Source organism: Rhamphochromis sp. 'chilingali' (genome assembly GCF_963969265.1).
Source record: "Rhamphochromis sp. 'chilingali' genome assembly, chromosome: 1".
Lineage (NCBI taxonomy): Eukaryota > Metazoa > Chordata > Actinopteri > Cichliformes > Cichlidae > Rhamphochromis > Rhamphochromis sp. 'chilingali'.
In genome coordinates, this window is record NC_137929.1 from 62883259 (window position 1) to 62907528 (window position 24270).

Below are 24270 nucleotides of genomic sequence, written 5' to 3' on the forward strand. Positions count from 1 at the left end.
GCCGCCGCTGCCTTCCGCGCGGCCGGCCTCCTGAACTGTTCCGTCGTCTCCTTCGCCGCCGCCGCTGCCTTCCGCGCGGCCGGCCCCCTGAACTGCTCCGTCGTCTCCTTCGCCGCCGCCGCTGCCTTCCGCGCGGCCGGCCTCCGGACCAGCTCTGCCACCTGTGCCACCTGCCTGGTCGGCCCCCCGACCGTGTGACCCGTGAACTCTGGTGCCTGTGGGCTCTGGGTCGGCCCCCTGAACTTTATTTTGACTATGGTCATGTGCTCCCGTGTTTTCTGTTGTTTATTTTGTTTCCCGTTCTGGTCCCTCCGTCCTGGTCCCCCGCCTCCCGCCCTGGGTGGGTTGTTTTCTGTTTTTGTTTCTCGGGTTTGGGCTGTCGGGAGCCAGCCCTTTAGGGGGGGGTGGTGTCATGGTCCTGGGCCATGTGGGCCCAGTATTCTTAGTTTTCATGTATTTTTGTATTTTGTTCCTTATTTAGGCCATGTTTTCTGAGTTGCCCTGTTGTGTTGTTCCCTAAGTGTTTTCCCTTCATGGCTCTCTCCCCCCTGTGTGCCCTCTATGTATTTATGAGCCCTCGTCTCCCTTTGTGGTTGTTTCATGTTTCCCCAGCCTGTTACGTCTGTGTTTCCCCGTGCTCTCTCTCCTCCTGTCTGAACCTCTGTGCCTGTACATGTCATGTTCAGTTCACCCTGCCCTGTCTCATTATGATTATCAGTGTCACCTGTGCTCCCCGTGTGTGCCCACTTTCCTCGTTTACCCTCGGTGTATTTCTGTCTGAGTCTCCCTCTGTTCGGCGTCGTGTTCTCCCTCATGTTGTGTGGATCTCCCTGTGTCTCTCTGCGTATGTTAGTTTACTTTTCCCAGTTTAGTTTTGTATTTCCTATGTTCTGCCATTCCAGCATTAAAGCTGTGATTTTGAGTTCATCCCCGTGTCTGTGAGTTTTGCTATTGGGTCCTTCTCCTGCCTGCCACACAACGTATCATGACAGACGATTTGACTGTACTTGAACTGAAGGGGTTTCTCCATGCCCACCTGAGAGAGAAAAATAGTACAGAACTCTTTCAAGAATTAATGTGTGCCAGAAAAGATGAAAGTGAGACACCACAGCAGTTTCTCTATCGGGTGACAGGGTTGAAGCAGTGGGTCCTCTTCATATGGGACCCAACCTAACCTTAACAGTAGCAAACCAAGTCTCCCCTCGCCAGTCACATCAGAAGTAGTTAACCAGCAGCAGGGTGAGGCACTCGCTACGTCTGGTGTTATGGCACCCCACACTAAATGTGGGGCAGTTGCTAAGCTAATCAGTAAGAAAGCTCTCATACATTGCAATTTGAATGGCTTAGCAGTGAAAGCAGTACTTGACACATGTGCTCAAGTTTGCATCATAAGTAAACATTGGAAAGACTGATACTTGCCTGACTTAGTCATGCAACCTCTGTCTGAAATCATCAAGGAAATTGATGAGTTGAAAGTTTGCGCAGTCAACGGGGAAACCATACCATGGCTGGGTACCTGTGATGGCCAAACCCGTGGCCACACTCTAAAGTCGGTAACTTTTGTATTTTCATTCTTCATTTTGAACATAGTAATACATTTTAGTTTCCAATAACTTTATTGATTGGTTTGGATACATTTGTTTTATTTGTAAGCGCGCACATTTAGTTTACTTATGTATTCATACTACTTCATTTCTTTGCTTTCTGACTAACCTTTGTCTTTTTATTTCTTACCTGCTATCATCCCTGGGAGTTGCCGGACAAAAGATGGTAGCCAGGGTTTGAAACCATTAAATACAAGGGAAGATAATTGGACCACACCACCACTTCCTGCTGAAGGGGGGAATGTGTGTTTTCTTTACTTTAAAAACAAAGTATTTGTATTTAATTAAATATTTGAGTTTAGGGTTTAATGGGTTTTTTTGGTTTTCTTCTTTAGTGTTTAGTTTATTAACAAACTAGATTGTACTGCATCGTTTGTGATTTATGATTGTGTTTTGTTTGTTACCCCTCATGTGTCATAATGGTCTGATCAGCCATTATATATACCCTTGTATGTCATTTCATGTTTAGGTCAATCATGTATGTTTGAGCAGTCATTTGGTTTGTTAAGTTTGCAGTCTTTGCCTGGGTTCAGTTTTGTTTCTTTGACCTCTTTTATGAGCTCAACATTTATTAGTCTTGTAAATATAATTTTTGGGGGTTAAATAAATGGAAATTATATTTTTCTAATAATTCCTGGGCTCCTCCTGTTTTTCAACTCGGTCCATCACAGTACCCATCATGATCAACTTACCGGGGGGTGAAGACCCCAGCCTCTCCGTCAGTATTCCGGTCCTCGTCAGTACCTTGCCTGTGGACAAACCATTGATCGGTTTCAATGTCTTGGAACAGATCATTGAGGAGCAACTAGAGCAGTTGATACCTACTCTTGTTACCTTGCTGTGTAATGCCATCTGTCTTCCTCCTGAGAATGGTGAGGTGGTCAGAAGCTTCATTCAGACAGTAGAGCCAAACATTACACAAGGGTACTTGAGAACAGTTGAAAGGGATGTGATTATCCCTCCTGAACAGGTCACCTGGTTAAAGTGCCCCGTTCCATCAACCATGAATCCACTTGATTGTTTAGTGCTGTTTGAGGCTGATGAGGGCAACCAGGCCCTAAAGCGGTTTGATGTCTTGACGGGGTTAGTTGAAATACAGAATCCAGCTAACCCATACATCACCATTGCTCTAAGTAATGACACCAAACATGATATGACCTTAACAAGGAAGATGGCCCTGGGCACCTTACAGCCAGTTGAACATATTGTGGAGGTTGAGGCCTCAAGCGAGTGCCCACCTGCAATAACGGTTCGCAAGATAATGGTGGAGTCAGCTGGACCTCTCCCAATGTCGTGGTATCCGCCAGTGAATCTTGATCATTTGGAAGAGGAACAAAAAGAGATTGTCCAGAGAATGTTGTTTGATGAGTGCATCATTGATGAGTGGGTCTGGGTTCTGTTTCCCCCTCTGGGGGTGAGGGTACCTGGACCCAGGGTGTAGAGTATGTTTGGGGAGTGTGATTGTGTGTACATGTCCATTTATGTCAGTCCTTACGTTGGGTGAGTGCTGAGTGTTTGTATATGTGTGCATGAGGGTGGGAGCGCATGTTTGTGTCTGTGTGTGCCTGTTTGTCTGTGTCTATATGTCAGGTCGGGTCTTAGACTCCACCTCTCTGGGAACTCCCAGGCCCTCCAAGGCCTATCTCCCCTCACCACACTCCCTGCCAGTGACTGATGCTCTCAGGGGTCGGTGCATTGGTGGTTCTTGGTGTCCGGGGCTGGGCACTCAGGTATGTACCGGCTCACTCCCGGTGGCTACCTGGCGGGGCCTGGCACCTGTTGCTCGGTCAGGCCTCCTCCGGGGTGCGGGGGGCCCTCGGGCAAACCTGGGAATGCACCTAGAGAAAGCCCCAGTCGATCCAGGAGAGAAGGACAACCGTTGCCCAAACGAAAACCTGTAGTGATGCCATATGTGTCAGGAGTATCGGAGCAGTTGAGACACATTTTTTCTAAACACCGGGTCTCTGTGGCTTTTAAACCCCAAAATACACTGCGCCAAAAACTGGTCCACCCTAAGGATTGAGTCCCCCGACACAAACAGAGTAACATAGTGTATGCTGTTAAGTGCCAGGAGGATTGCCAGGATTTTTGCAAGCGGATGGCACAACACAGAAGAGCTACCTCGTCAGGCCAGGACTCTGCAGTCTATTTACACCTACAGGCCAGTGGACACTCAATGATGAGGATGTACACATCCTGGACAGGGAGGAACGCTGGTTTGAGCGCGGAGTCAAGGAGGCCATTTACATGAAAAGGACTCCCTCCAGGGTCTCTCCAATGCAACAGATCTGGCTTTTGCAGATTACATCAGCCACTTTGTCTCTCCAATAACTCCATACCTGCCCTGGATTAGGTCTCTGGAGGTGCTCATGTGTGAGAGAGTACCAGCTAATACTGTCCTCTCTCTATTCAGTCATCCTGAGCATGTTCTGTTGGAGTTTTCTTCCTGTTGAAATGGAGTTTCTCCATCCCAACTGTCTCCAAAGTCCCCACAGGGTCATAGGGAGTCATATGATTGATGAGTTTTCTTTGTTTTCTTTTTGTTATTGTAGAGTATTTACCTTACAATAAGAAAGTGCTTTGAGACAATATGTTGTTGTCATTTGGCCCGATATTAATTAAACTGAAAAGCATTTTATTTGGAATGGTAAATGGCCTGTATTTATATAGCGCTTTACTAGTCCCTAAGGACCCCAAAGCGCTTTACATATCCAGTCATCCACCCATTCACACACACATTCACACACTGGTGATGGCAAGCTACATTGTAGCCACAGCCACCCTGGGGCGCACTGACAGAGGCGAGGCTGCCGGACACTGGCGCCACCGGGCCCTCTGACAACCACCAGTAGGCAACGGGTGAAGTGTCTTGCCCAAGGACACAACGACCGAGACTGTCCAAGCCGGGGCTCGAACCGGCAACCTTCCGATTACAAGGCGAACTCCCAACTCTTGAGCCACGATCGCCACGAGACCAATTTTATCATCGCAAGGAAACAAAGGGTCCTCCAAATGTGACCCACAAATATATCCTTCATATGAAAATGTATATGAATGCATTTTAGAAAATATATATTAATGTGAACAATTAAAAAAAAACTTTTACAGCCTTTTCTTTCATTTTTGGAATCAAACTACAATATTAGTAGAAATATGTGGAAAATGCATGCGATGAAACATGTTTGGGTCTGATCTTTTTTTCCTAATTGAATATACCAGGCACAGGACTGGTATAGGACTGCACTCCCTTCCACTCATTACCTAAAGCAGCAAACGTAAGCTATTTTTATTTAGTCTAAAGTACAACAAGGAATATCTGTAATCGCTCATCTGCTGCTTTCCCAGGAGTTTGGTTGCTTTCTTTTCTTTACATTATTATAACTTTCAGAAACTGTTCAACTGTTAGAAATCATTTCTAGAATAGTTTTGGATTTAGACTGTTAAATTAAGACACTAAGAGATATGAGGAGGAAAAAGTCTTCTCTTAAGAATTTGAGGTGGATGGTCTCAGCAGTGAGAACTGAAGACGTCAGTTATGGACAAACAACCATCATAATGCAGCTGCTCTTTCTCTTTGACTGTGAACAGAGACAAGCTAGCTGCTCACCCTGATTACAGCCATCATGCTAAGCTATGCGAAAGAAACCACAAAGAAAGAAAGAAAGAAACCACATCATGACTCTTTTCTGAGCAACCTCCTGTTCCTCCTTGTGTTCCTGCTCCCTCAATTCATTTCAATTCAATTTTGTTTACATAGCGCCAAATCACAACAAAAGTCGCCTCAAGGCGGTTTACATTGTACAGTATATCGTTCAGTAATAGATACAGAGAAAAACCCAACAATCTAATGACCCCCTGTGAGCAAGCACTTTGGCGACAGTGGGAAGGAAAAACTCCCTCTTAACAGGAAGAAACCTCCAGCAGAACCAGGCTCAGGGAGGGGCGGCCATCTGCTGCGACTGGTTGGAATGAGAGAAGGAAAAGAGGATAAAGACATGCTGTGGAAGAGAGACAGAGGTTAATAACAGATATGATTCAGTGCAGAGAGGTCTATTAACACATAGTGAGTGAGAAAGGTGACTGGAAAGGAAAAACTCAATGCATCATGGGAATCCCCGGCAGCCTACGTCTATTAATAATGGATTGGATTTATATAGCGCTTTTCAAGGCACCCAAAGCGCTTTACAATACCACTATTCATTCACATTCACACACTGGTGGAGGCAAGCTACAGTTGTAGCCACAGCTGCCCAGGGGCAGACTGACAGAAGTGAGGCTGCCATATTGTGCCATCGGCCCCTCTGGCCAGAACCAGTAGGCAGTAGAGTAAAGTGTCTTGCCCAAGGACACAACGACCAGGACAAAGAGCCCGGGGATCGAACTGGCGACCTTCCGGTTACAGATGCGCTTCCCAACCTGAGCCACTGTCGCCCCCATTGAATGAATGAATGAATTGAAGCATAACTGAATGAATGAATGAATTGAAGCATAACTATGGCTATGTTCACACTGCAGGTGAAAGCGCATCAAATCCGACTTTTTTGACCCTATGCGACCCATATCCGATCATGGTATGACAGTGTGAACGGCACAAATCCGATATTTTCAAATCTGATCTGGGTCACTTTCGTATGTGGTACTGAATCCGATACATATCTGATGTTTTAGAAAGCGACTGCTGTGTGAACGGTCATGTCACATTAAATCCGTCTTTTACGTCACTGACACAAAACAGACGCCAATTATCAGCGCCGGAGAAGACATTGCGAATGCTTCCTGGCCATCCAGTGAAACTGTTGGGAAGACAACATTGGAGAAACATTAACATTTTATTTGTACTGTATAATCTGCAGATTCTGACAGAAATTTGCAACTATCCTTTGAAGCACCGCTCCTCTTAAACAGCAATAAGGATCATTATTAGGTTATTTACATTATTATGTAAATAACAGAATAACTTAAAGCAAAAATTGGGAAACGTGAAGTCCGAAGTCTTTATATTAAGGCCATCAGTCAAACAATACTGTTTGCTCTGGGTCTAAACAGAGCGCGTTGTGTGTGACATCTTCTTTTGCGCATGCGGGGCCGCTTTGAGCATTCAAACTAGAGCGCGTTTGCTGTCACATTTTATTTATAGTGTGAACAAGCAGACCAGAAAATCGGATTTGATCAAAAAATTGGAATTGAGCATTAAGACCATCAGTGTGAACGTAGCCTAAGGGAGGATTAAGGGTCACCTGGTCCAGCCCTAACTGTATGCTTTAGCAAAAAGGAAAGTTTTAAGCCTAATCTCGTCACGCTGACAGATCTCTTCCTGTTTAAATAAATGTTGTAAATAAACTGATGGCATCTCTTAGGCTTCACTTCAGTTTTAGTTATAAACCAGGAGACGGTCTGAGGCTGATTTTGACTTCACTCTGATGGTCACAGAGAACAAAGAGCTAAATGCAGGAAATCAGGATAAGATTTACATTCAAAAATTTAAAAACACATTTTGTTAGAAATCAGCACATTTAACGGTCGTGTGTAGTGTTTATAAAACAGAAGAAGACAAAATCGTCACACACTGAACTTTAGATGATTAATCTTCCTGCTGCTAATATATGAGTGAAGTGTTTAAACTGAAGCAGCAGATTTACTCACTTTTAGAAACTGTCAGACTTTAAAGTTTAAAGAAAGATAAGAGTCCACAGGAGGCAGTGTGTGTACAAACTGTAATCAGACAGGGTGGAGGTTCATCCACCCAACACGTGCTCCATGCTGCTGACTGTGATTCGGTGGAAGTAGACGATGTAAGTGTAAAACAATGAAGAAGAAGGTCCTTTATGATCAGGTGGAGAACAGCAAAAAGAAAGGAATGGTAGCCAAGAGGTATAAAACCTCCTACATACATACATACAGTATGTTTATAGATGATATCACTATTTTGTATTTTACGTGCACATGCACGTAAAAATGCTGTACCCATTAAAGAAGTGTGTCAAACAAAGCCCATGAAAAGTGTTTAAATTGGATGTTTAATTTTAAGTGCATCATAGTTTAAAAATGTATTTAACACTGTGACTCGCAGGTAGGTGCAGATTTATTATGAGGAGTGGATGAACAGAACAAAGGGAGAAAATGGCTGGCTGGCTGGACAACTGACTGGAAGGCTGAATGGCTGGCTGGATGAACAGGGGTAGGTGAGGCTGACGACGGAGCTGAGGTTGGTGTGGCTACTGGCTGAGCTACAGATTGAGCTAGTAACGGAGATAAAATTACGGCTGGGGCTAGTAAGGCTGGTGCAGGGGACAGTTCAGCTAATCTAACTAGGGATAGTGCGAGGGCGTGAAAGGCTGGGTCAGGAGGTGGATGAAGTGGTGACGTAGCAGGTGAACCGGTTGGCTCTTCCAAGTCTCTAGGGAGGTCAGGCTGGGTTCTGGCTGCCCTCAGCCTGGGCGCTGGGACGGGCACGGAAGGCGGCTGGACACCAGTCACCCCCACCTGAGAAACAGAAGCGGGTGTGGAGTTAGACCGGGTGGCAGCTGCCCTCCTCCTGGGAGCTGGCACTGGTGTGGGCGTAGACTGGGCCCCCATGCTGGTGGGAAATGGCTGAATAATGGGTGTGGAAATAGTGACGGTGTGTGTGTTACTGGCAGGTTTATGGGAGAATGTTCGGGTTTTCCTGCCACCACTATTTACAGTCTTTGGAGGAGCAGAGCAGAAAAACTCTTCCCAGTCCACTTCCTCCTCTAGGAGGGAAACGTCCCATGAATCAAAGATGGGTTTATTATTGGGTTGAAGTGGAGAGTCAAATGAGGGTGGAAAACAGTCGCTGGAACCCACCACCGGGAATTGCTGAAAATAGTCCATTTTATGGCGCCGCTTTCTCCGGGAAGAGGAAGCGGCCGGGATAAACAGCTGAGCCTCTGGCGCGGTAGCCTCCGTTGAGCCGAGGTGGGAGGCGTAGCCATTGTGCCGTGGCGATGGTGGAGGTCCGGCGAATGAGGCGGCAGGTGTGTGAGCGAGGAGCGGGTGTGTGAGCGAGAGAGGGAGCGGCCGAAGCGCGGCGTGAAACATCCACTCTCCGCGGCAAATGCTCCGGTACAGGTGAGGCAGCAGGTGGGGGAACGCGGCGTCTCCGAGGCCCGCCCAGAGCTAAGACGTGCTCTCGCTACGCGAAGAGCCGCTGTCTCTCCTTGAGCTTTTCCGCCCACAAGGAGAGCGCTACCTCCTGCCGCTCGTAGAGGTCCGAGTCCGCTGGGTTCCAAACGTGTCTTCGTGGCACGGGTCGTGTCATTCTGTCAGGCGTTGTGAGGCGAGGAAGAAGGAACCCAAACGCAGGACTCGCAGGTAGGTGCAGATTTATTATGAGGAGTGGATGAACAGAACAAAGGGAGAAAATGGCTGGCTGGCTGGACAACTGACTGAAAGGCTGAATGGCTGGCTGGCTGAACGCTGGCGGAAACGACAACAGAACATCACATGAACATCAACATCAATGACACGACAGAGAACTGGTGAAACCGAGGAACTTAAATACACAGGTTGAATGATGACAATGATTGGAAACAGGTGAGTACAGGGCTGAACATAATCTGACTAATGACACGGGAGACAAGCTGACACGGGAAAAAACAGGAAGTGAGAACATTAATGTGGCGAACTAAACTGAACATGAACAAAACAGAAATCACTGGGTCAACGACCCAGGAACCCTGACAGAAGGAGGCAGTACAACAGACACACTGTGGAAGAGAGCAAGAGATACATACTAACTAATGATTAAATGCAGAGAGGTGTATAAACACAGAGCGAGTGAAAAAGAAAAACTACATATATCGTGGGAGATCGTCCCTCTTCTGTGGAACCAGCTTCCAGTTTGGATTCAGGAGACAGACACTATCTCTACTTTTAAGATTAGGCTTAAAACTTTTCTATTTGAATATACCAGGCACTGCATCTGCAAGTACAACACTCCCTTCCACTCTTTACTTGAAGGGGCTAAACGTGAGTTATTTTTTTTCTCATTTAGTCCAAAGTTCAAGAAGGCAGATCTGTAGTAAGTCATCTGCCTCTTTAACAGGTGTTTGGTTTCTTTCTGTTCTTTACATCACTACCACTTTCCCACGCTGTCACTCTCAATACTTTTGTAGTTACTCTAGTTCAGTCATCTTCTTGCCTGCCCTTCAAACTTCATGCAACCCACATCCTCCCCATCTAACACGGTTTATTTTGAGGAGATAAACAGTCTGTGTGTAACTCTCCAATTGTTTAGTTTGTCTAATAGTAAAACCATAAACACTGTAGGATCACTGGTGACTGGTCTTACATGCACACAGAAATGAAAATGAAATGAAACATGTTGCAAATTTTTCTTTTATTTCTGAGATCTGACACACACACAAATTTACCACGTATGAGACAAACAAAGACCAACAACAAGGAAAAATGATCCTTTAATACAGAACATGAGCAGGGACCAGGACAAACCACAAATAAACCAATCACTGCTTTAAGACTGAGCCAGAAGCTCCTCTGAGATTTTTAGGGCGGTTCACCTCACAAACTTTATAGTGTAAGACATCACTGTGTTCACTTTGGTTATTAACCAGTTTGTGGCCTGAAACTGAAAATAAACACCAATCCACTTGATTTTATTTCAATTGGGAAATACATTTGTAGAATGCATGCTAATGTTCAAAATAAAATAAACACAAAGATTAGAAGAAAACATTGATTATAATTACAGAGCTTCTGTTAATAAAAATCAATATCATGGTCCACACTGAGATTTCTCAGTCCATCCGACTTAAATACTCTATACGTGGACTGAACTGAACTCACTGCTCGCAACTATTAATTTAAATTTGTAATCTGACGAGACACAGTCTGTGAACATGGATTCAAAAATTCATGTTAAACTATATTTTGTCAAATTTGTCAAAATTTTAAAGTAATTTCACATTGAAATACATCATCTCCAACAAAATGTCGACTGTGACAGACAATCAGAAAAATCAGAAAATCAGACAGCTACACCCTCAGCATCCACACAGTCAGACCATGAAACCTATAAATCGTGTCTTTAGCTCATTAATCCACTATGTCCACTGACTGCCATCTTTGTCCTTTTCCCAACTGATTAGAAATCATGGGACTCATAAAAATGACCAATAGTACGTATTACACGAAAAGCAAGCTAACAGCTAACTGAATTCAGTTTTGGTACAAACGTATGTTTGGTATCTACTGTGATAATAAAAAAGTCAAATAGTGTCATTTAGCTGGTTCAGGTATGAAGCCTGGAGTTTGTCTCATCCCCAAATCATTAAATATGGTAAATGGACCACTTTAATTGCTTTTCTACTCGAGCATAAAGCGCTGATATTACACAGATATTTATTCAAGGCTGCATAGAAAGACTTTTATTAACATCAGGTGTAGCCTCTGCACAAGGTTGGAGCCTAATTACTGCCTTTAACTCTGATAAAACCAAATCTGATGTTCCAACAGTGTTCAGGCCGAGAATTATTACCTGCAATGCTCCAGTTTGACCTCATGGTGGCAGTGCTGTCTCACTGTTATAATGGCTACACTCAGACTACAGGAGATAACAAGAGGGCTCTACTACTGATGTTTCATGATGTCTTTATGACATCATGCTGACGTCAGCCTGATGACATCATCAGGTTTTATAGATCATGTGCTGATGTCAGCAGTGTTAATATGTAAATCTAGTGCAGTATATTCATCTTTATGTCAATGTGAAGTCACATAATGTTGCACTGAAAAAATAATATTTTAAAAAGCTCAAACAAAGAGTGTTCATGTCCTCCAATGACTAATATATTGTTTTAATGTTTGGAGATGGAAACTAAAGCTTTGTCCTCATGTGACCCTGACCTTTGACCTTTGTATTTATTATATTTACCCACATGATTGGAGCAGAACTGGAAATCTTTGGCTTTTATAACCTGTAAAACTTCAGATTTCAAGATGTTTTCATGCAGTGTGTGATTTTGTGACACTTTATGGCATCATTGTGACATCGTATTGAAGAAATAAACTGTGTTGTTCCGCTCTCTTCATGTCCTTTAAATCAGACAACATGACAATAGGGATGGGTACCGGTGTCCGGTGCCATGATGGCACCGGTTCTGACATAAACGGTAGTAACCAGACCGAAAAGCAGCGCACATTTCGGTGCTTTATTTCGGTGCTTTTTTTTCCTGAGCTGTGATACACTTCTAGCCAATCATTTTACGTTTCTGAGGATAGTAGGCGGGCCCAGGTACGTACGTTCTTTTAGAGCAGAGCTACAGATTAAAAATGCCCAAGGTGAAGCGGTCAAAGTCTGGCTGTACTTCACAGCAAAATATGCAAACTCAGCAGCCTGCAACAAGTGCTTTAAGCTGATACTGTGATACTGTCAAAGGAGGTAACACCTCAAATCCGATGAAACACCTGGCGACGCATAGCGGGTTTTTTTTTTAAAAGCCGAGAAATGCACCGTATTTGATAGCGTGCTGCGAGACCTCACACCGAGCACATCTACTGCGGGTGGGTTGCCTGTTATTGGACCCGGATTTAGCAACATCCCCAAAAACCCGAAGAGGAGAGTCCTGGCCCCTAGCCCTGCCAGTGTAGCAGAAATGATGAGGATGATGATGCAACAGCAGCCGTTCGTCTCTGGGTGAGTAGCTTAATGTTATTCATGTGTAATATACATTGAGTAGGCTAACCACGTTATTACATTAATGCATGTAAGGTGAACTAGCAAACATCATCATAGTTACATGCAGCTGTCTTCTTGTTTGATGGCAGATACTCCCTTCACCCTGGCCAAAAAGGCTAAAATGACCAAAGAAAAAGAGGGAAACAGCTAAACATGAGAGGTTTTTGGACAAAGTTTGTGTTTTTTCCATTGTTTAAGCACTGTTGAAGCTAATATATTGTTAAATAATGTGGCTGCTTCATTTAGCAACACGGCTACTAGCAGGTTGCTGAGTAGACATCTGTATGTTTGAAATGTTCCACTTTGTGTTCATTTTTTGTGGGAGAAACTTTTTGTCACTCATCCAAGTGATTTCTTCAGTCTCAGCTGACTGCAGGTTTCTCCAACCTTAAAAACAGTAGATCTGTACAATGACTGAAACCAGCTCACTGAATGAGCAATGGCCTGGAAGGTCAGTTTCTGATCATTAATATGCAAATTGTACCACTCACACAGAGTTGGTGAATGGCTGCTATCACAGCGTTGTAAGAGCAATTGATCAATTTATTCACAAGCACAAATAAAAACAACACAGGTTGACCAAAGTGCTGTACAAAATAAAAAGTAAAACAAAGCAGAGCGTTCTCACTCCCGAGGCGTAACATGTCGACGTTTTGTCACGTCCCGCGGCGTTCCTGAGGAACGCGAAAGGAGACCTTCGGCGTTCTTATGGTACGCGGCGGGTTATTGCTGGAATCCAGTGCAATGACGCTCCCGCGGTAGTAGACGTTCCAGCCCTGTATTCCAGCCCTAAACCTAACCTTATCCCTAGCCCTGACCATAACCTTATTCCTGACCTTAACCAGGACTTTAATGATGTTAAATAGCGTGTTTCTAAGCGATTTGAAGAAAAAGAGCGAACATGTGTAGGTTCAGTCCAGACGGTTCTCATATTTCCTCTTTTTCCGAGGTCGTCATTTAGGAACGTGGTGGGTAGCCGAAAACGTAATATGGTGACGATTTGTCACCTAGCGTAAAATGTTACGCTTTGGGAGTGAGAACGGGTTGAACAAAGACACAATGATAACAAAACAAAACCTCATTTACAATTAAAAGCTAGTCAGTAAAGATGTGTTTTCAGACAGGATTTAGAAATGTTGAGTGTTGGAGAGACCCTAATTTCAAGAGTCAGACTGGCCCAAAGTTTAGGTGCAGCAATCACAGAGGCCTGGTCTCCTCTATGTTTTAGTCTGCTATTAGGAACAATCAGAAGCAACTGATCAGCTCATTTAAGAGTTCCATCATTATTAGGCAACTTAACAAAAAACAAATATATACCCATTTCAATTATTTATTTTTACCAGTGACACCAATATAACATCTCCACATTCACAAATATACATTTCTGACATTCAAAAACAAAACAAAAACAAATCAGCGACCAATATAGCCACCTTTCTTTGCAAGGACACTCAAAAGCTTGCCATCCATGGATTCTGTCAGTGTTTTGATCTGTTCACCATCAACATTGCGTGCAGCAGCAACCACAGCCTCCCAGACACTGATGAGGATGATGTGGACAAAATACTCATTTGCCTAATAATTCTGCACTCCCTGTATTTTCTTTTTACACATATATGTAAGCATTGATCCACATTTAGTAATGCCAACATATTAAACGAACAATATTTGTCTCTTATATATAACACATCTATATATACACTGTCAAAGATGTCTTTGAGTGAAGATTTAAGGTGATAGGAAATTTGAATAAATGCAACTTGAATCTTTACTGAAGTTCAGTGAATGACACAGAGTTCAAGCTCACTGCTGTAATATATCATAATAATCTGACAATAACTATAATTTTGGCCCTATTATATTTACATTACCACAGTGAAATGACTTTAGTCTCATGAACAACATCAGCTAATTGTTATTTACTAACTAATCTTGAAATGGCTTTTCAGTACAGAAATGAAGCCCAACAATCATGTTTTACAGTCCTGTGGTCTCAGCCTCAGACACTCAACAAATCAAAGTGATCTCATAAAAAAATTAATGAACAAAAAAAATATTTTTTTCTCCATCCTTTTTGTCAGACAATGCTGTATGAAACGTTTCTCGCGGCTAGTATTATTGTTTCTAGGCAACCTGAGCAGCACAACGAAGGCCAGACCGTCCCATTTCACAAGCCTCTCACTTCCGCACTTCTTGTACTTCGTAGTACCTGCTGTATGTAGTCCGTGAACTACGCGTACTACGAAGCGTGCAGTCGCTGGATTGGGACACAGCCACAGAGGGGGAAAAGGGTTAGGCACACAGGAGGAAGACACAGCTGAATCTAATTAGACTGGGAGGAAGCAAACCTGAAAACATGAACATAGAACCAAAAACACTAGACATAACACAAGGAAGGCACAGAGAACCAAAACCCTAAGAACATAAGATAATAATAATAATACTAATACTAAACACAAAACGCTGGGTCAAATGACCCAGGACCATTACACTTATCATACTTATTTTGTATTTGATGTATTTGTATTTTTTGTATTCTTCTTCTGCTATCTGAGGTAATGCACAAATTGTCCCGCTAGGGGATCAATAAATCTTATCTTAAATATTTATCTGGTTAAATTCAGTATGGTTCCGACAACAGTTTTCACAATAACATATATTAATGTATATTATATTATGTTTGTTGGGGGGGGGGGGGGGGGGGGGGGGGGGGCGAGGGAGTGTTCGCCCAGGGCACCAAACAGGCCAGGACCGCCCCTGCTCAGAGGTCTGACGCTTTCTGGAAACAGTTACACGCAGCTGCGATGAGCTGCACACACCGCCTCTTTTAGCTCCTCCCACAGAGAGGAGGCTGTTGTTAAAGTTCTTAAATTCATCCTCATTTTCTTGTCGCTTCCTGTTTTGGGGTGAGCACACGGATATCTGTGACAGCAGGTGAATTTCACGAGGACAATATCTGCAATCACTTTGAAACAGGTTCGTTTGCACCTGAAATAGAACATGATAACTTGAACATTCATTTTGAAGCATTTTAACTCTTGACTTCTTTTTCCTTTCGTAGTTTAAATATTGTTGATGCTCCAAAGCCATGCTTTGACCTACGACTTTCATCTGTCCCTTGACGGAGCTCCTAAATCAAACTACCCGTGTGTCACATTAATGTTCCCGAGTAAAAACGGTCTCGGACTCAAAACACCGTAATTGCTTTGCTACATGTAGATGCAGGCGGAGGTGCCTCGCTTCGAGTGCTTCACCAAGTCGAGCACACTTTGTTCGTGTATATCGATCGTTCAGTGTACATCATCACCGCTTCTTTGCTCTGTCCCGCAAAAGACCTGTGAGCCGCGTTCGCTGGACCGGTTAGCGGTGGGATATCTGAACTTTAGCTCTCAGCTCAAAAACTCTTAAGTCAAGGCAGCACTTTATGTACTTTGAAGTATATTTCATGGAGTATCTGTGATTTGGAGAGGTGGCCATCTGCTGTGTCCATTTTGGAGTGAGGGCAAAGGGCCAAAGATGAGGTCCAAAATCCATTTTTGGATGCTCGATCAAACCAGGTTAGCACTCTCATACCTGGGCTTTTCCTCCAGCTATAACAACAAGCTGAACCCGCCAGGCTGTCTCCCTCAGGGAGGCTCTGTCAAGTCCTGACCTCATCTCTAAGGCCGAGCCCAGCCACACTTCAGGGACCATAGCTGAGGGTGGGGATTGCCCCAATCAGTCTGTAAATCTCACTCCCCTCACTCGTGAACCTGACCCTGAGATATTTAAACTCCTCATCTCTGACCTCCTTAAAACAGCTTTTGATTGTTTCATTAATTAAATAATCAAAGCCGTGGATTCTCGGGTGTGAAGAGCTCAGTGAAATCTGCATCATGAAATGCAGGAACAGGACTCAGAGTTCCATAATAATAATTGCAATAATAGTAATAATAAAAATGATAGTGATGATGTGGATGGATGGAGCTGAGCTGTCTCATGTTATAAATCTGCGGCAGCGATTCTCAGACAGGCGTTAATGAAACTGTTTTCTTCTCAGGATGTCAAGCAGCACTCAGAAGCACCAAAACTTTGTCAGTGAGCCCATGGCAGGGAAACCGGTGACGGCGGTGCCAGGAATCGGACCTAGTCTGGGGAGGGAGCTGAACAGGGAGGGCATCAGCAAGGTGCGCAAAACACCCACACACACAAAAAGCAGAATTTGGTTTTTGGACATGAACGACTTTAACGAACTATAAACGCCTGTGACAGGGGAGCGCGCCTGTCACCTGATCCCAAACAGATTTCTGCATTTCACCTTCATGCTGTGTTTTTCTTACATTTATAGCGTACATATTTATAAATGCAGTTTGAACCTGCATTGTCTCTCACACAACGTCAGTCTGACTTTTACTGTTTTTAACTTGATTTTTGCTATTCTTTGTTTTTATCCCTGTTGTAAATATATAATCATGTGAATTCCTGAACTCTCTCCTGAAGCTGTCAGAGGAGCTGATGTGTTTGTTCATGTGTGGTATTTTCTGTGTGTCAGACTTTAGGTTTTGTTTTCCTGCTTCGTGAACTTTGTCATAGGTTTCACTTTCCTCTGAAATGCCTCCTTTGTGCCTCACATCGGTCATATCCTGCTCCTGTTTGCACTTATTTCTCTCTCATGTATTCAGTTTTGTCTTGTCCTGTCCTGTAAACCAATCTTCTTGACTCCCTCAGTCTCCAGCCTCTGTTTGTCTCAGTGATTGTAAGTGGTCATTACAGCTCAGCTTCCTTTTTAAAGCTGTCTGATTGGATGGTGTGTTTCTCGTGTTTTTAGGCCTCTGGCCTCCTCGGTCAGTACCTGGTACATAACCAAAACCCGCAGAGCTTCAATCAATGGGTCAAACGCAGCAGTGGAGCGAACGGTCACCAAGCCAACGCCTGCACCCAGGCTATGAAGGAGTGGACAGACAACAATCTGTGAGGACCCGCCCCCTTTACCTGAGAGGCACCTCTCAGCTGATCATGTGCTGAGCATGAATAAAACATAAATAAAAGTTTGTGTGCCGGAGCTTCGTTTGTGTCTGTGACTCAGTGAGTGGATCTGTGTTTGTTAAAAACTTTGTTTTTAATGACTCGCTGGCACTGGCTCAGTCTAACAGACCCCTGCAAGATGATGCGACTCACATCTGGTGAAGCGCCACTCCCCTGTGGCCGTTTTTGGTACTGCAGATAAATGCTGAGAGGTAATAAATGACAATCATAATTTAGGAAGCTCTGTGTTCGATAAAGTTCACAGATTTAGACTGTTTCATAAAGCAAAAGTTATCATTCCTGCCCGTGGACAGAAATGGTGCAGAGTTTGTGTGTGTTTGATCATAATTAATGTTACTGATCGCTTGACTGGAGATGGAGGAGGAAGACTTTAAAGAAGTTCACAGTTTGTGATCAGAAAGTGAAAATTGAACTACATTTCTCACCAATAGGTGGAAGTGTTTACCACAGTACTTCCTGTGTCCTTGTAGGATTAGGATTTAACTTTATTGTCATTACACATGTATAAATACAGGGTAATGAAATACAGTTTGCAACTAACCAGAAGTGCAAGAGCAGTAAGTGAGACTTACACTTAGAGGTCATGTCCAAATTCATGGGCTGCATCCTCCTGAGGACCCAGCCTTCGCGGCCTACATGGGCCGGGTCCTCAGAAGGTCGGGCAGGCTGGAAGTAAATGGCTGTGAAATTGGATGGTCTAGCCTTCTGATTAGCATCACCAATGTCTCGGTGGAGTTTAATAAAGTCAGCCGTCTGCTCCTTGCTATCTAAAATATAACAGGACACTGGTGTAAATTCTCGACCATCTCACTCTTCTGTTTAATCAGTTTTCTGTTTGACGTTTATTCAGCTGTGCAAACCACCCGGGGGATTAATAACGTTTTATTTTATCGAATCTAATCTAATAACTTTAATCTCAACCAAACCGATTTACTCACGAACAAATAAAACACTGAAAAAAGCCCAACAATAACATTTTTAGGTTGTCTAAGTGACATATATATTACGTTTAACCTGAGTAGCGAAAGCCGCGATGATCTGTGGTCTTTTGCAGTTCTCGGGGGCTTTAGTGACCCTCGAGCTCCTGGCTAGCTATCGGTCTGGTGGGTAACAAACATCTCCGAAAACAGAGCACTTTAACAAATATGTGATATCTTGATAAACCGAGCAGATATTTGAAGTTTACACAGCTACATTCTCGTCTGAAAATATGTTAATAGTTTATTTTGTGACCCAGAAAGAGTAATAAGAGTAATATTAAAAATTTGGTAGCGGCCGCCATTGTTGAAAACTGGAATTGGCTGGGTTGCGCTATGAATTCTGGGATATGGTAGGCCACGAAGGACACACCCGACCCATCCAAATTCGGGGAAAAGGAGGACGCATTTGTCGGCTGCATTCGGAGGAGTCTACGAATTTGGACAGCCTTTGTCACGTTGCTGTGACATAATCGACCTACAAATGCGTCCTCAGAAGGATGCAGCCCATGAATTTCGACGCGACTACAGACTTAGAGCTTTTTATTGTCATTGTGCAATTTCCTGCACAGCGAAATTGGGTAGCTGGCCACAAACGTGCAAAGGCAAGAAGGGAAGACAATATACAACGGGGGGGATAAAATAAAAAGCAATATATATGTATACATATATGTGAGTGAAACTATATAGACTGTGTATGCGTAAGAAACACTGAAACAGAAACATTGTGGGTCTGTATACGAGGGCAATTATAAAATATAATAAATAAGGGTGGAGGGGCTATGGTCATTTAGGGTGGAGATGGTAATTTCACAGAGACCAAAATATTGCACCTATCAAAGATATTGCTCATGAGCCAAAAAAAATAATTAGCAATTAAGTCCAGGGAGGGGAGTGGACACCAAGTGCGGATCTAGAGAAATTTTCTTAGGGTGGCAAAGAATTCAAATTGGGTGGCAAAATCAAAGCCTTTTTTTTTCCAAACACACACGCAGGTGGTTACATATGTTTAAAATTATTCAAATGCAGTAAGTATACACCTTTTTGATATAAATACAGTCTATAACTTAATTATTTTCTGTAGCTCACATAATTAAAAACTTTAGTTACATAAAACATGCAAATTTTGATCTTATGTACTGTATAGCCTGTATAATAAATAAATATGTAGCCCAAAAAGAACAAAATCCAGAAAGCTACACCCAGAGGTGGTTCATCTACAAACACAACTTTAACTAAAGTTTCACACTGTTTTTGTTAAAAAAAATAATAATAAAAATAAAAATAATGAAATTGTTACAGGCTTAAATTACACAAAATGTCAGAAATCTGCACTGTCATGAACAAAAATTTAAACCTAATTTTTCATGATTCCTTGGATTAACCCTCAGAGGTCCAAAATATAACCGGCCATTTTTGACTCCCTTTGATTTTACATTTGGATGTCACCTTCAAATTGTTTCATTTTATTTTTTTCCACTTGCCTTGTCTGGTATCATTCTTTTCTTTTTCAGCTCAACCTCACGTGTCTGAATTTGGCTGTTTTTTCATTGACATACATAATATTACTGATCTAAAATCACACAAAAAACTTAAAATCCTAGTAGTTTATATTTTTATAACTTGAAATGCAAATATAAATTGTAGATTTTGAAAACTTGTGCACACATTTTGTAAACATATACAATACACCTGCTGTTTTTTTTAAAATTTTGTACAACCATTGAAAAATATTACACAACCACAGTCGCCTCAAGGCGCTTTATATTGCACAGTAGATCGTACAATAATAGATACAGAGAAAACTCAACAATCATATGTCCCCCTATGAGCAAGCACTGTGGGACAGTGGGAAGGAAAAACTCCCTTTTAACAGGAAGAAACCTCCGGCAGAACCAGGCTCAGGGAGGGGCGGGACCATCTGCTGCGACTGTTGGGGTGAAAGAAGGAAAACAGAATAAAGACATGCTGTGGAAGAGAGACAGAGGTTAATAACAGATATGATTCAATGCAGAGAGGTCTATTAACACATAATGAGTGAGAAAGGTGACTGGAAAGGAAAAACTCAATGCATCAATCAATGAATCACACTGACACACACATTACACTTCTTTGTCTCTGTCACAGCTGGATTACAGATGTTAAGTGTCCACCCAGCCTCCTGTCTCCTTCACACACACAGACAAACTGAATCCAGATGAAAATAATCCTCCTGTACTTCTTGTTATCTCAGAGTGAAACTCAGTTTAGTTCAATCTCACCTGCAGAGACGAAGACAAGGACAAACAGCAAAGTGCAGCAGAGCAGCGCAGTGCCAGCAGCCATCTCTGTGTCAGTATTTGTGCTGATCCAACTCTTACTTTGTTCTAAATGTCTGAGTCTGTCGGAGTTTTCAGTCAACAACAGAGCCTGACTTTAAATACTGACTACATCAGACATCAACATTTAAGCTTGAAATGAAGCTGAAAGTCTGCTTTGAAGAACAGATCTGACTTTCAGCTGCTCACTCGGACTCTGCGGTTTGTCGTGCATTTAATAACCTCGGAAATAGGGGCGGTCCTGTTTTGTGCACTGGGAAAACACTCCCTCTGCAGCGTTCCTCCCTGTCCAGGATGTGTACATCCTCATGACTGAAAGAGTGTCCACTGGCCTGTAGGTGTAAATAGACTGTGGAGTCCTGGCCCTACTAATGAAGGTTATTTCACACAACCCAGGAAAAATCATTAATACACAATGGGCTTGGATTGACAACATTATGGATGAAATATGCACTATTTGGAAGGAGCCTGCCCCCTCCCCTCTCGACAACTTGCATGTGAGACTTTGGCACAGCAGCAGCAGCAGTCAGGTGCACCGAGGGCCCTCGTGCTCACTTTTCACGTATATGTGTGTGATAGAATTGAGAAAAAAAACATTGGTACAAATTATAAGTCTATATCATAATGTCTTCTGTTTTTGTGTTTGTTGTTGGGCTGTCAACGTTAACGCCTTAACGCTGTCATCACAATTAATGTGATTACATTTTTTAATGCAATCAACACATTTGGAGCGCAGAATGGACAAACTTTGGACAAACTGCCTGAAATGCATTGACATTTCAGGGATTTTCAGGGATTTTGCAATCAGAGCTGGTTTAATCTCTAAACACCTCCTTTCAGATACAGTGAAGCCTGACCTGTGTCTGAGTGTCCTGGACTTATCTGGAAGACCAAAATCCAGACTTAGTTCTGAGCAGGTTTTAAGATCGTTTTTTTTTTCTTAATATAACAAATCCCTAAAACACAAAGTGTGAGGAACACTTTGATGTCATTGCTTTTCTGAATGTTTCCAGTTTCATTTTGATTCTATTATGTTCTTCTCTCTGTGGTGATCCTTTGGTTTTCTTAATGTTTCTGTGCCTCCATGTCTGTGTTTGCTTCACTGTTTCCTCTGTGTGGCTCATGGATTTGATTCATTTGATCTGTGTTTGGTGTTTCACTGACTGAACAGACAGCCTTTGCTTCTGTTTGCTTGTAGAAGACTGATTACAGCAGGATTCATAACAGTGACAGCAAACACATGGGCAGGAAACTCAGGCTAAACTACATCGGCAGCATCAAATGAGAACAATTTGAAGCTGCTGTGTCTCAGAAGATGCTCGTCTGTGCTTTCATGTGCTCTCAAAGTGATTTTTAACGGTTTTCTTGTTTGACTAAAACAATTCTGTCCAAAATGCTGCTGCAAGGTTTTTAACTCATTCTCATGAAGCTTTCAAAGCTTCTTCTTTGGCTCCCTGTCAGCTTCAGACTTAACGTCTTGGTTCTTATCTTTATGGTCTTGTTTGTGTCATGTGTTCATTTTGCTTTGTGCTGCTGGCTTTTTTTTTTTTTAAATTACTGTAAAGCTTAATGACTGTTCTTGGTCTTAACAAGCACAACAGAAATAAACTTTACTTACTGTAACACTGACCTGAAAGTGTTCAGCTGTGTCTAAACTAAAACCATGAGCTGATTAAATCCTGTCACAAATATTTGCTCTTCTGTATTTGTATTTGCTCTTTGCTACATTTTACTGCCGTGGAACTTACTAACTCTTTTCTCTCCACATGCTCCTCCATACTGGACACTGTGGCTCCAGTTAAGGTGAAACAAGAACCTGCTCACAACCCTGGCTAAATGACTCTACACGAGCCCTACGACGCGCCTGTTGCCAAGCCGAGAGGAAGTGGAAGAAAGATAAGCTTCAAGTGTCCTTTGACATCCTACGTATGAGCCGTTTGAGCTATCAGGAATCTGTTAAGATGGCTTAAGCAGCTTTTATGTCGGCTATTATTACAGCTAATAGTCATAATCCTCGTATGTTATTTAAAACCTTTAACTCAGTGGTTAATCCTCGCCCTGATGTTCTGAGAGTGACTTCCCCAGCTCTCTGCGAACACTTTTTAGTTCACTTTACAGAAAAAAATTTGTTCCCTTAGAGTTCCGCTTTCTCCTGTGTTTAATCAAATTTCTGCTTCCACATGGTGACTGATGGATGAGAGAGGTCCCATTGTTGTTGTTGTGCACAAATCATTGAACAACACAATTGTGACTGTTAAATTTTGTTATCTTTGACATTTTTCATAGATTCAACCAAAAAAAGAGGAACTGTGTTTTAGTGACAGGCTGCTAGCATTAAAGTGTCTAAAGATGCTTGATCCTTTGAGTTTGGAGTATTTTTATATTTGAAACAAATTCCTCTGTCAGCTACAAGGACTGAAACTGAGTGAAAAAGCAGCCAGTATCCAAAGAGAAGCTTCAGAAAGCTTCTGCTGTTTCTTAAGATTTTAATTTGAAAAGAAAAAAGTGTTGTGATTTGATTCCAAGGAGACAAAGAAGTTAGGGGTGGCTCAGACCTTTGCACAGTACTGTGTAATTTTTCATAAAAACAGGCATCGCATGCGGTCAAAATGTCTGCAAAGCAAAAACTCCCCTCAGTACTTCCAAACCACCCCAGCAGTTTATCAGTTACCATGACAACAGGAAGAAGAAAATTACTTAATCAAGGTTCCACACATCCGGAAAGACAAACATCATATAAACAAAAAATTCCTACATCCTCAGATCTCATGCATTAAGTGTTCCAGGAAACTCCAGTTTTTGTAGCGTGGATCATGTTTCTTTTTTTGTTTGTTAATGTTTGCTTTCAGTTATTTCTTAGTGTTTATATGTCTTTATTTTCTTATTCCTGATGTGAGTTCCTGTCATGGTATTTTATGCTCTTAGTTGTGCGCTTCCATTCAAGAGTTCTTTAGGTTTATGTGTGTTTTTTGGGTTCATGACTTTAATTTCATTTTGAGATGTTTGATTTTCTGTTTGAGCTGCATTGCCTTCTGCTTATCTGGTTTCCTGGAAGAGTTTCCTGTTGTTTAAGATTCTTTGACCTGCAGTAGTTTTGTACTTTGAGATTTCAGCTTTAAAGCTGCTCTTGGGTTTATGTTTTTTTTCTTCTACTGAATCTTGCATTTAGGCTCCATCTACTACCTACCAAACAATCTTTGATGAAAACTTGACTGAATTAGTGAGACTTGAAATAAAACGGGAAATCGCTGACCAGAAGAAGATTCTCTTTCTTGTCCCTCCTCTGAGGTCAGAGCCTGGAAGATGTTTAAAACCCTCTGGTTTTCTGCATCCCCCACCCCCTTACTTTAGTGTTGCTGGTCGAAATTGACTGGTCCTTGTTAACTGCTCTTAAGTTATCACAAAGAACATTTCTCACCATTTTTATTCAACTTTCTTTAGCTGTGTCTCAAAGCAGTGTTTAACATGACTAAATAGACATTAAATAACTGCAGTGAAAATACAAACAGGCACTGAAAATGAATTACAAAATGAACATATAATGTCACGGTTCTGGGTCAGTTTGACCCAGTATTTTGAGTTTTCATGTTTTTGCAGGTTTAGTTTAGTTCCATGTGTCATTTTCTGTC

At 42.5% G+C, this 24270-nt stretch overlaps 1 protein-coding gene across 1 annotated transcript; it reads left to right on the forward strand.

Moving 5' to 3' along the window:
* The first annotated feature begins 15150 nt into the window (after window positions 1-15150).
* On the forward strand, window positions 15151-17362 carry LOC308394900 (barrier-to-autointegration factor-like protein). Its single transcript, XM_080879507.1, has 3 exons — window positions 15151-15297; window positions 16361-16487; window positions 17129-17362. Exons 2-3 carry the CDS (start codon window positions 16362-16364, stop codon window positions 17273-17275), a joined length of 273 nt encoding a protein of 90 aa, XP_080735633.1. The 5' UTR covers window positions 15151-15297; window position 16361; the 3' UTR covers window positions 17276-17362.
* The last annotated feature ends 6908 nt before the right edge of the window (window positions 17363-24270 follow it).

Excerpts from the sequence above, each read along its gene's own strand:
- LOC308394900 (XM_080879507.1), top strand. The coding sequence starts at position 16,362 with ATGTCAAGCAGCACTCAGAAGCACCAAAACTTTGTCAGTGAGCCCATG. Across the intron at positions 16,488-17,128 it reads ACAGGGAGGGCATCAGCAAG|GCCTCTGGCCTCCTCGGTCA; the intron begins GTGCGCAAAACA and ends TCGTGTTTTTAG.